This window comes from Terrapene carolina, unplaced genomic scaffold (assembly GCF_002925995.2).
Source record: "Terrapene carolina triunguis isolate 2854851 unplaced genomic scaffold, T_m_triunguis-2.0 Scaffold311, whole genome shotgun sequence".
NCBI classification, from domain to species: domain Eukaryota; kingdom Metazoa; phylum Chordata; order Testudines; family Emydidae; genus Terrapene; species Terrapene triunguis.
Genome location: NW_020664662.1, coordinates 283,473 through 295,931, shown reverse-complemented (window position 1 = coordinate 295,931; position 12,459 = coordinate 283,473). Strand labels below are relative to the sequence as shown.

The 12,459-nt window shown below is 46.0% G+C and overlaps 1 protein-coding gene across 1 annotated transcript; it reads right to left on the bottom strand.

The window, feature by feature from the left end:
- Positions 1–11,281: 11,281 nt before the first annotated feature.
- On the bottom strand, positions 11,282–12,223 carry LOC112119976 (olfactory receptor 52K2-like). Its single transcript, XM_024218878.1, has one exon. It carries the CDS (start codon positions 12,221–12,223, stop codon positions 11,282–11,284), a length of 942 nt encoding a protein of 313 aa, XP_024074646.1.
- Between the last annotated feature and the right edge of the window lie 236 nt (positions 12,224–12,459).

The window sequence follows — 12,459 nt, the reverse complement described above, 5'->3', positions numbered from 1 at the left end:
GGACATAAGGTACAAATGCATCGTAGTATTTAAATAGAGGCCTTGGTGTGTGTGTGTGTGTGTACACCAGTGTGAATGAGAGTTACCAGAAGACGCCCAGAGTATTCTGCGAAGTCGTTTGGCTCGTGACCAGAAGTATTCTAATGCAAGCCCGGTAACTAGAGGATCTGTAGAAGATCCGACCCATGGCAGGCTGACTCGGCCTGGCATCATCCGGCGAGGAAGCTACCTGGGTCTAGGAGTGTGTGAACCCATCTTTCCTCCCCTTTCCCTCTCTGTGTGAGCCACTGACAGTCTGATCATCTCACTGGATGCAACGAGAGTGAGCGGTGCCGTCTCTCAGAGACTAGCCGACGCTCTTTGCTGAAAGGAGGTGTAGGTAGCCATCCTCATTAGCTATTGTCAACAATGTGTGATTTGTCAACATCATAACATTGGTAAAACTGTTAAGGTTAAACAGGCAGCCCACCCTCCCCCTTGGGGACATTTTGTAAATATTCAGATTGATTTTATTCAAATGTCTAAATGTTGTGGTTAAGAATATGTGTTAGTTCTAGTTGATGTATTTTCAAATTGGGTTGAAGCTTTTCCCGGCAGGAAAGCAGATGCCAGGACTGTTGTGAAACTTCTGCTTAAAGATTTTGTAATTGTTTACCTGTAGAGAGACCTGCCTAGGAGGGGGAGACCCTGTGTCCTAGTGCACTCTCTCCCTCTATGCAATTGCTTGAGAAAATAAAGTATCTGACTTTGCTGTACCCAAACAAAAGAGTGAGAACTGTGTTTTTCTCCGACATAGGTTATGATCTGAACCCTTTCAAATTTATCAGCATGCTCTGAAGTGTGGAGAACAGAACTGGGGACAGTATTCCACTTATGGGCTCACAGTAATGGACCTATACAGAGGCCGTACCATGTCCCTACTCCTAATTTATATTCCCCTTCTTGTGCATCTGAGGATTGACTCTTTTTTTTTTTTTTTTTTTGTGCTAAAGCATCAGGCTGGGAGCTCACGTCACTCGTTCCCAGGACACAGTCTACCTTCTTATGTAACCTACAGTCTTTGTTCCCAGATGTAGGACTTCACATTTGTATTAAAACACATGTTCAAGTGAATCCATGCTACCAATAAGTTACATATTTTTAATTGAAGGCAATTAACCATTGGAACAAATTCACCCATGGTCATGGCGGATTTTCCATCACTGAAAACTTTTACATCAAAATTGGATGTTTTTCCAAAACATCTGCTCTAGTTCAAACAGAAATGGATGAAGGGAAGTCCCGTAGCTTGCGTTATGCAGGTGGTCAGAGAGATGACCACAGTGGTCCCGTCTGCCAATTCAATCTCTGAATCTGTGACCCAGTCAGTCTGCATCACTGAGTTGTCCCCATCACTGTTTCCCCGTCCACCATTTTTTGCATAAGCTGCAAATTTTACCAGTGGACCAAGAACAGATCACTTCACAAGGAACACTCCCATTGGCTGATGCTTTCCCATTTACAATTACTTTTTCCAAAGTATCAGTTAACCAGCTTTTAATCCATTTGATATGGGCTACGTCGACTTTTAAAGTGCTTTTTAAAATCAGATCGCCACGCAAAACTAACTCCAATGCTTTAAAGGATAAGAATTATTACATCAGCACAGTTACCTTTGTCAGACAAACTCGTGATCTCATCAGACAACAATATGATGTTTGTTTAAAAAGACTTATTTTCTATAAAACCATGTTGGTTGGTATTAATAATGCTGCCATCCTTTAATTCTGTACTGATTGTGCCCCATATCAACGTTTCCATGATTTTGTCTGGGATAAATGTCATTTCATTTGTTCATGGTATCCTTAAAGGATTCCTTGTTATTGTCCTTAACCCTGCTGGCCATATACTTTCATCTATAACTTTGCCTTCTCTTATCGATTGCCTGCATTTCCTGTCAGCAGATTGTATGCCTTGTTATCATCTTCCCCGTTTCCCCACTGGTTATATATTGGGATTTCTTTAATGTTTAATTAGTGCCATCACTTCTCCTCTCAATCATGATGTTTTTTTAACCAAAGAAGCCATAGTTCATGACTGCAGAACTGTGGTTTTTGTGGGCATCATAACCATATTCTGTTTGCAAATAGCCACTAAAATTAGACTGTGATTCCTTGCGCCTAGGTAACCATCAATTTTTACTTCAGTGATCCACTTCATCTTTATCCATCAAACTGAAATCCAATGTAGAATTATCCTGAGTTGGTTACAATACCTTTGGTAAAAGTTTTGTAAAAGATGATTACAAAGTTATCATCTCTACATTGTAGAAATTCCGGGGATGTTTTACTAGTGGCAGCATGAGACCTCCAGCCTCTGCCTCCCAGACTGAAATCCCTCCTTATAATGCTGTTTATCTTTCCACACATTATAGGTAGGTGTTTGAGAGCTGTTCATCCTGTTCCTGGTCTAGTACCTAGGGGCAGGGCTACACTTAAAACGCTGCATTGACACAGATGCACTGATGCAGCCATGCTGATGTAGCGCTTTAATGAAGACTCTCTATGCCGACGGGAGAGAGCTTTCCCCTGAGTGATGTAGTTATACCAAAGCAATTCTTTAATGTAGGCCTGCCCTAAAACAGGCAGCACATGATCGATCCTTTAGTACACTGATCAATAAGAGAGATCTTGGAGTCATTGTGGATAGTTCTCTGAAAACATCCACTCAATGTGCAGCGGCAGTCAAAAAAGCGAACAGAATGTTGAGAATCATTAGGAAAGGGATAGATAATACAACAGAAAATGTCATACTGCCTCTATATAAATCCATGCTATGCCTAAATCTTGAATGCTGTGTGCTGATGTGGTAGCTCCATCTCAAAAAAGATATATTGGAATTGGAAAAGCTACAGAAAAGGGCAACAAAAATGATTAGGGTATCAAACAGCTTTTTGAGATTAATAAGATTGGAACTGTCAAGTATCAGAGGGGTAGCCTTGTTAGTCTGGATCTGTAAAAAGCAACAGAGAGTCCTGTGGCACCTTGCATCTGACGAAGTGGGTATTCACCCATGAAAGCTTATGCTCCAATACATCTGTTAGTCTTAAAGGTGCCACAGGACTCTCCAAGACTGGAACTTTTCAGCTTGATTAAGAGATGACTAAGGGAGGATATGATAGAGGTCAATAAAATCATGACTGGTGTGGACAAAGTAAATAAGGAAGTGTTATTTACTCCTTCGCATAACACATGAACTAGGGATCACCCAATGCAATTAATAGGCAGCATGTTTAAAACAAACAAAAGGAAGTATTTCTTCACACAACACAGAGTCAACCTGTGGAACTCTTTGCCAGAGGATGTTGTGAAGGCCAAAACTATAATAGGGTTTAAAAGAACTAGATAAGTTCATGGAGGATAGGTCCATCAATGGCTATTAGCCAGGATGGGGAGGGATGGTGTCCCTAGCCTCTGATTGCCAGAAGCTGGTAATGGGTGACAGGGATGGATCACTTGATGATTGTGATATTTCATATAAAGCATGAAATGTAAGGTATCATGGGAAAGGTTATGATCCGCTGAAATTCATTGTTCTAGTGAAATATGTATATCATTAGTGCATATGAAGTTATGAGATAAGTGTTGTATGGTTGTCACTAAAATATACTGTGAGTTGGGGAATCACCCAGATATTAGCTCCTCAGAGAAAATAACAAGGGAGATAACCAATGCCTAGGTGGGTGTCGAATAACCATCAAAACCCATTGTCCGGCAAGGGAGTTACAATGCAATGACTCACTTGCCCAACACCACATCAGGGGAATTGCTCAGCCTGGCCTAGTGACTCAGCAATGCCTACCAGACATGCCTGGACTTATATTCTACAAGCACATGGACTAAGGATATTCACCTACGCTGAAGGCAATGCGAATGCTGGAGCTGAGGAGCCTGGTGACCAGGCTAACAGGGAGAGCCTCCCTATGAAAGACTGTAACCAACCTGCAGTATCCAGTGGGGTGAGAAAAAATGGCTTAGTCCAGTTATGGTTGAGAATTTAGACTGCATGCTTGTCTTCTCTTTTCCTTTGGTAACTAATCTGACTTTTTGCCTATCACTTATAATCACTTACAATCTATCTTTTGTAATCAATACACTTGTTCTAATATTTATCCTTACCAGTGAGTGTGGCTGAAGTGCTTGGTAAATCTGCTCAGATTACAAAGGCTGGTGTATGTCCACTTTCCACTGATAAAGTGGCGAGCCAATTAATACACTTGCATTGCTCAAGCAAGGGTCTTGAGCAGTACAAGATGGTATATTCCTGAGGTACAAGGCTGAAAGCTGGGGGATTTGGCTGGTGCCTTTCTCTGTGTGATTCGTAAGTGGCTCCGGGAGCATCCGTTCAATCGGGCTAGGTGTGGGGCTCCACATCTGGTTTTATGAGTTGTAACAGCACCTGGAGGGGTTTGCTGCTTGTCACCAGTTAGGCATTTTGAGAGACAAGCCAGATTAATTTGTTAAGGGGGCACACACATCCTACAATCCCAGGTTGCAACCCGGGGATCCCATCACACCCAGTATGGCTGTTCTTATCTTCTTGGTTATGTCCTCCTGAAATATCAGTAACTCTAATGCAGGTAATGGTATATTTAATGTAGAGGGCTGCCCCCTGCCCTTCTGCCCACTCTATCATTCCTAAATACAAATGTCTTGACTTCTCCTCTCCCTGGACTCACCCCCGCCTGCTCACCTGGTGACGTTTCAGAGGGTTGGTGAGACCTAAAACCTGTCAAGGCTGATTCCCCACTCTGGCACTTCGAGTGCAGAAGCTGGGGGCCCACAAGGATTTTAAAAATTAATACTGGCCACTCCAGGCTGCTATTAACCCCCCAAGGATACAGCTTTTCTCTGACCTTGGGTTGGTAAATGCTGCCACCACCCAAGTGAAAAACTGCCTCTTGCAAATCCTGGAAAAACTCACTTGGGAATTTTTTCCCTGAGGCCCCTCGGCTTTTCCACCCCTCCCTCAGGGAGGCCGAGAAAAGAAACAACAAAAGGGAAACCTAGCTTTTGCCACCAGCTAACTGAAAAACATATGCACAGACCTTTTAAGACACAAAACCAATCAGGTTCTTAAAAAAGGTAAATTTTATTAAAAACAAAAAGAAAGAAAATACATCTGGAACTTAGGCTTTTGCTAGATTTTAAAAAAGTAGTTCCAAAAATTAAGCACCCAAAGTAGCTTTCTTGGGGGTTCAGCTTAAAGAGTACAAGCAACAAAGGCATCTGGGGTTAGCACACAGGAGTCCACAAGCCTTACAGAAAATAAAAGAAATAACCCTAATTGTGTCTATCTAAATATTCCCTGTCCCAATGAATTCTTCTAGGTATGGGTGATGAATTTTCATACCTGGTTCAAACTTTACAGAGCATTCCAGCTGCCCCCATATCTTCAGCCCTGAGTGAACAACAGAGAGACAAAAGGAAAGCTTTTTTCCCCTTTTTAAAAAGTTCTAGCCTTCCCATTGGCTCTTTTGGTCAGGTGCCCACTCCCTTTTCTTCACCTGGGGGACTTTGTTAACCCTTTACAGGTAAAGCAAGCAGAGAACAGCCACCAAGAGGGACTTTATAGCTAACTGGCCGGCTGGATGTCCATAAAAGTGATTCAATGCCCATGTGAAGTTAGGGGTATATTGGATGAATTACTGCTGAGAAAACACCACCTTGTCATGTTCCCATCAGCTAGTTAATTATTGTTTTAGTACTTAGTTACAGGGACAGGAAGCAGCCGTGCCGTGGAACTGAATGCACCCAACCAGCCCCACCATGGCAGCTTCCAACTGGACCACGTCCCACACCTGCACCTTCATCCTTCTCAGCATCCTGGGTTGGAGGCAGTGCACAACTTGATTTCCATCCCCTTCTGCTTCATCTACATTCTGTCCCTCCTGGGGAATGTCCTCCTCCTACTTGTTACTGTATCAAGACCGAGCAGAGCCTCCACGAGCCCATGTATCTTTTCCTCTCCATGTTGGTGCTCGCCAACCTGGTCATCTCCACCACCACCCTGCCCAAAACTCTCTGCATTTTCTGGTTCAGGGACTAGGGCATTTACAGCAATGCTTGCCTGGCACAGGGGCATGCCAGCTCGCAGTCTGCATTTAAGGGCCAGCATAACAGGTTATTAAAAAGCCTGCCCCTGAAAGAGGACTCCCAGACTACAGAAGTGACTGAGCACTCGGGAAAGAAGTTTCTGCTCTGTATGACACGAGGGCTAGCACAGAAGGGAACTAGGGAATTGCAAACCTTGCTAGAAAACTGAAAGCTGGACCTGGGTCTAGACACTCACCCAAGAGCATGGGATGGGACGGGGTCAGGCCAGGATGATGGGAACCCTCTGTGATGGGTTGGATCACAGAAACCCTCCTGGGAACTGCTAACTGATCCTCCCAACAAAAGGTGGGCGGACTCTCTGGTACCCCCTCACCTTCCATATGGGCTTCCCTCTGGGCCAGACCCTCCTGTGTCCCCCAAAAGGGAAGGTGACCTTTGTCCAGCTGTGGGTTCACAACTACCAGCTATGACAGACACTTCCCTGGCCAGCAAAATTCCCCCCTTTTCACTAAGGTTGGGCTTGCTTCCAGCTACAGAGTCCTTGGGGTCTGATCCCTCCGTAGCAGTCACCAGGACCCCAAATTCCACCTTCGGGACACATGCCTCTGTGCACCCCAGGGCAGGCCCTGTCCCCTGCTGACCTGCAATGTCCTGGCAGTCAGAAGCTGGGGTGGCCCCCTTGCTACAAGGTGGAACATTCCCTTCCCCCGTGGATATGATTATGGAACAGGAGCTGGCTTCGTCCAGCCCCTCTCTCTGGAACTTGCCTTGAGCACCAGGGCTACAGGAACTGGCTACAATCATCCCTGCCCCCAGAGCTACATTTTTCACTGCTACAGAAGAATCTAAGAGACACCCTCCTATTTCCCCACCAATCCATGTGACTTCACACACACACACCCCAGGGCTTTTAGCACAAGATTCCTGCTCACTGCTAACCAACCCAGGGACAGATTCTGCCACATTAAAGAAATCATTCCCCAGTAGAAACAGTGCAAAATTGTGTGCCACTACTACAACAGTCAGTTCAGCCTGCAAATCACCAGTTTCCATGTGTACCTTAGCTAAAGGTGAAAGGACTTTGTAACCCCCTACCAGCTCTAATTCTGCCATTTTCCCTGGCAACAAATCCTTCTCCTGGATCAGGTCCCTCCTGACCACAGAATTTCTGCCCCTGTGTCCCTCAATCCAAGAAGCACTTTTCCATTCAGTTTAACAGCATGCATATGCTCATTGCTTGGTTGTGTAGAAGCAAGCTTTACAAATCCTGTGTGGAAAGAGGCAGCAGCCGGGCTCTGAGAAGCAGCAGCTTCATGTGTTACTTGCTGACTGTTTCCACTCAGCAAGGGACACTTATTCCTCAGGTGCTCAGTGGACTTACAATGATAGCACCTCTTGGGCTCCTCTGCTTGTACAGGAAATTTGAGATGAGTAACAGGGGAATGGGGAGGTGAACGCCCAGCCTCCTTTTTCCCAGGGGTAAAACGGTGATTCTACTTTCCCCCAAACCTGTACCCCTCTGCCAGTGGTTTATGTTTAATTGCAGCTTGTGCTTGCTCTTAAGAGTCTGCATACCCAGCTAATTCACCCACTGCAATTTCCTTTTTGTCCCACAAATACTGTTTTACATCATCACTGCACATATTCAGGAATTGTTCCTGAGTAACCAAATCACACATTCCTTCAAAGCTTGTAATGCCTTCCCCCCTCAGCCACTTATCTACCAGATCTCTCATTACATTTACATAAGCCACATTACTCAATCCAGATCCCCTCTTAAGACTCCTGAATTTAACCCTGCATGTTTCAGGTGTAACCTGAGACTGTTTCGAAACCAGTTCCTTAAATTTAGCATAGTTGAAAGCATCATCAATGGGCATCTTATTGAATATTTTGCTATCAATGTGGTCATCTTTTGATCATCAGGGATTGCATGGAGGGTGCACAGTCTCTCAAAGGTGATGAAATATTCAGAAATATCACTGGATTCATAATATTGTGGACATAGTCGCTCCCATTTGTGGATTTTTGGGGAAGTGGAGCCAGCAGCTGAAGGGTTTTGTCTCTTCAACTCCATAACAGCCAGTTCATGCTTCTGGGCCTCCATAGCTCTCTTGTGGGCAGCTTCCTCCCTGGCTGTTTCTGCCTCCACAGCTCTTTTGTGGGCAGCCTCCTCTGCATTAATTTCTAATTGTCTTAATTCCATCAGTCTCTTATGTTCATTTTCTTTCTCTTTTGCTTCCAGTTTAGCCAGCTCTAGTTTAGTAGCTGCTTCACTGGTAGTCATTTTCATGCTTTCTTGCGCTGGGCCACACCCCCTCTGCAGTTCACTGAAACTGGGATGCCTCAGCTCAGGGGATTCTTAGTTAATAGAGACTTCCCCAGTGCCCAGTGTTCAGACTTTTTGGGTAATTTGCAACGTGTGCAGTTCTAGCTTGTTCTGATCTTCACTCTGACTTATTTTGCTTCCTTTTCTGTCCCTAGTTCCCTTACCCGAAATAAGCAAACAGAAAATAATAAACCAGTAACCACTTTGTCTGTTCTCCAGCCACCACACTTAAAACTCGCTTAGAATCACTACCAGTATCTCAAAGCAAAGCAATCAGCTGTGCACAGACCCTGCTCACTGTGCCACTGTGATGGGTTGGATCACAGAAACCCCCTTGGGAGCTGCCAACTGATGTGCCAAGACTACTTCTGCCCCTGCTTTCCCTGCCAGCTTGGGACTCCAGCACCTTGTCTTGATGAGCCAGACATGCCCGTCTGCTCCAACACAGACCCAGGGTCTGAATTACTTGCCCCAAAGCTGCAAACTTAACTGAAAGCAGCTTACAGAAAGTGTTCCTGTCTTTAACACACAGAGGCTCAACTCCCAATGGGGTCCAAACCCCAAATAAATCTGTTTTATCCTGTATAAAGTGTATACAGGGTAAATTCATAAATTGTTCACCCTCTATAACACTGATAGAGAGATATGCACAGCTGTTTCCCCGCCTCCCCCCCAGGTATTAATACATAATCTGGGTTAATTAATGAGTAAAAAGTGATTTTATTCAATACAGAAAGGAGGATTTAAGTGGTTCCAAGTAATAGCAGACAGAACAAAGTGAATTACCAAGCAATATAAAATAAAACACGCAAGTGTAAGTCTAGTACGGTAATAAAACTGAATATAGATAAAATCCCCACCAAGTAAGCTTCCTTTTACAGACTAGTCTCCTTCTAGTCTGGGTCCAGCAATCACTCACACCCCCTGCAGTTAGTGTCCTTTGTTCCAGTTTCTTTCAGGTATCCTTGGGGGTGGAGAGGCTCTCTCTTTAGCCAGCTGAAGACAAAATGGAGGGGTCTCTCAGGGGTTTAAATAGACTTTCTCCTGTGGGTAGATACCCCTCTGTCCCCCTGTGTAGAATCCAGCTACAAAATGGAGTTTTGGAGTCACATGGGCAAGTCACATGCCCATGTATGACTGAGTTTCTTACCAGCCAAGCTACATTCCTAGGAAAGCTCAAATGTGGATTGGCGTCTTCAAGATCCATTGTCCGTTAAGTGCTTCTTGATTGGGCATTTAACTTGCACATTCCTTTCTCTCAAGAAGCTGACCAAATGCCTTACTAAGGTTATTTAAAATCAGACAAGTACACAGCCAATATTCATAACTCCGAATACAACAATGACACATGCATACAAATAGGATGGATATATTCAGTAGATCATAGCTTTTACATAGATATGTTACATGGCATATGTGGCATAAAACATATTTAGTTTATGTCATATATACATTCATAAGCATATTTCCATAAAGCCTTATGGGGGACACCATCACACCATCTCTGGCTGCTCTAGTTACATGGGCAGCGGTTACATTTTTACAGTTTGCACTGGATTTCGAAAATCTGAACCCAGCACAGACAGGAGAGAAATGCTGCAGATATGGCCAGGGAAAAGGGGTGAGCTGCACCTCCCCTGGGAGTGACTGTATAGGGAGGCAGCCCCTTCTGGGCTCCCCACCCCTATTCCCCTTATTTGGGCTCTATAACTGCTATTAATGTTTAACACTATGTATACTTAAATGCTTGGAATGTATATTCCATGCAGTGTTGTAACCGCGTCAGTCCCAGGACATTAGAAAGATTACCTGGGTGAGGTAATATTTTTTATTGGACCAATTTCTGTTGGTGAGAGAGCTGTAGAAGCCAGAAAGCTTGTCTCTCTCACCAACCATCACTCGGTGTTGTGAAATCGAGACTGGATGCCTTTTGAAAAGTACATCCTTGTACTGAACCATAAGATATGGACTTACTGCTGAAACCACTGTGGTGAAGGCCTTGGGCCTGTGCCAGGCAGAAGATCATATGAGATAGTCAGTGAAGCTCCTTCTGGCTTGGGAACCTGGGGAAGATTCTGAGTGGGGAGAGAGGTGCCCAGATGGGTGTGAGAGGGTGCGTGGAGGGGGGAGAGGTGCCTGGCTGGGTGTGAGAGGGGGTGCAGCAGGGGATAAAGGGGCAGCTGGCTGGGCATGATAGTGTGCATGGCAGGTGGGAGAGGCAGCCAGCTGGACATGAGAGGGCACATGGCGGGGAGAGAGGCAGTCGGTTGGGCATGAATTTGCCATGTGTTAGATCGGGAGCCAGGTCTTGTAGTTAAGGCTCTGGACCAGGGCTCAGATCTGTGTTAACTGGCTCAATCTCCTCTGTCAGGCAGTGACCAAAGCATGGGGCAGCTGGGGGTAACCTGCCCCCAGGGGACCATTTCTCCTCACCCCCAATCAGGAGAGCTTGACTGGTGCTCGGGAGCAATTGCTGACTTTCTCTTAGGCTCCCTGTCTTATGTTGGGCAAGTTCTTGGGCTCTCTCAGCCTCATTCCCCACCTGTGATGTGGGGTGACCGCAACCCTGCCTAGCCCACAGTTGGTCCATCTTGTCTGTTTGGATTGAAGCCCATGGGGCAGGGGCGGTGTCTAGCTCTATGTCACCTTGTACGATGAGGCCCTGATCTTGGCTGGGCCCATATAAATAGCAAGTGAAAACAATGCTCTAGAGCAGTGAAAAGTCAAAGCTGTGTTGTGCTGAAGACCCAGACAAGCATGTTTATTAGCCCTGCTGCTCAGCAAGGCTGAGGTGTGTTTCTACAGCTGGGGGTGACTGAGCCGTCTGACCCCAGCTGCTGACCCATCCCATGAGCCTTCAGGCTGATTTGATGCCCAAGATGTGGAGCGCCCTCTGTCGGATCCCCGGGGTTCTCACCCCGTAGATGATGGGATTCATCATGGGAGGGAAGAGCACATAAATGTTGGCCCTGAGGATGTTAATGTGGGGATCCATGTGGCCGAACCGGTGAGAGAGGAATGTGAAGATCCCTGGGATGTAAAACATCAGCATGACGCAGACGTGGGAGCTGCAGGTGCCGAGGGACTTGCGCCGCGCCTCCTTGGAGGGGAGTCTGAAGATGGCCCGGAGGATCAGGATGTAGGACAGGACAATGAGGATAAAATCTAACCCCCCGGCGAGAAATGATACAGCCAGACTATAGGCACTCATAACCGTTGTGTCCGCACAGGCCAGTTTCACCAGCGCCATGAACTCACAATAGGTGTGAGAAATGACATTGGTCCTGCAGTATGGGAGCCACTTCAGCAGGAATGGGTGAGGGCCCAGTAACACGCACCCCCTCATCACAACACCCAGCCCTATCTTGGCTATGGCCCGATTGGTGAGGATGGCTGAGTGTCGAAGAGGGTTACAGATAGCGACGTAGCGATCGAAGGCCATGGCCAGCATGAACCCGGACTCCATGGTAGTAAGTGAGTGAACCAAAAAAATCTGGGCCAGGCAAGCGTTGATGTGAATAGCCCGGTCCCTGAACCAGAAAATGCAGAGGGTTTTGGGCAGGGTGGTGGTGGATACAACCAGGTCGGCGAGCGCCAGCATGCAAAGGAAAAGGTACATGGGCTCATGGAGGCTCGGCTCAGTCTTGATAACAGCCAGGAGGAGGCCGTTCCCCAGGAGGGACAGAATGTAGACAGAGCAGAAGGGGATGGAGATCCAGACATGCGCTGCCTCCAGCCCCGGGATGCCAAGGAGGATGAAGGTGGAAGGGTGGGGTGTGGTCCAGTTGGAAGCTGCCATGGTGGGGCCAGTTGGGCATGTTCAGTTCCGCAGCACGGCTGCTTCCTGCCCCTGTAACTAACCATTAAAACAATCATTAACCATCTGACGGGAACATGATAAGGTGGTGTTTTTTTCAGCATTAGTTCTTCACCTGTCCTGTGCTAATGCCAAATGAAGAGTGAGTCACAAATAAACTATTCCTGGCTCCTAAACTGCAGCCATTCCACCCTCATTACAGAGGCTTTCAGCGGTAA

Excerpts from the sequence above, each read along its gene's own strand:
- LOC112119976 (XM_024218878.1), bottom strand. The coding sequence starts at position 12,223 with ATGGCAGCTTCCAACTGGACCACACCCCACCCTTCCACCTTCATCCTC.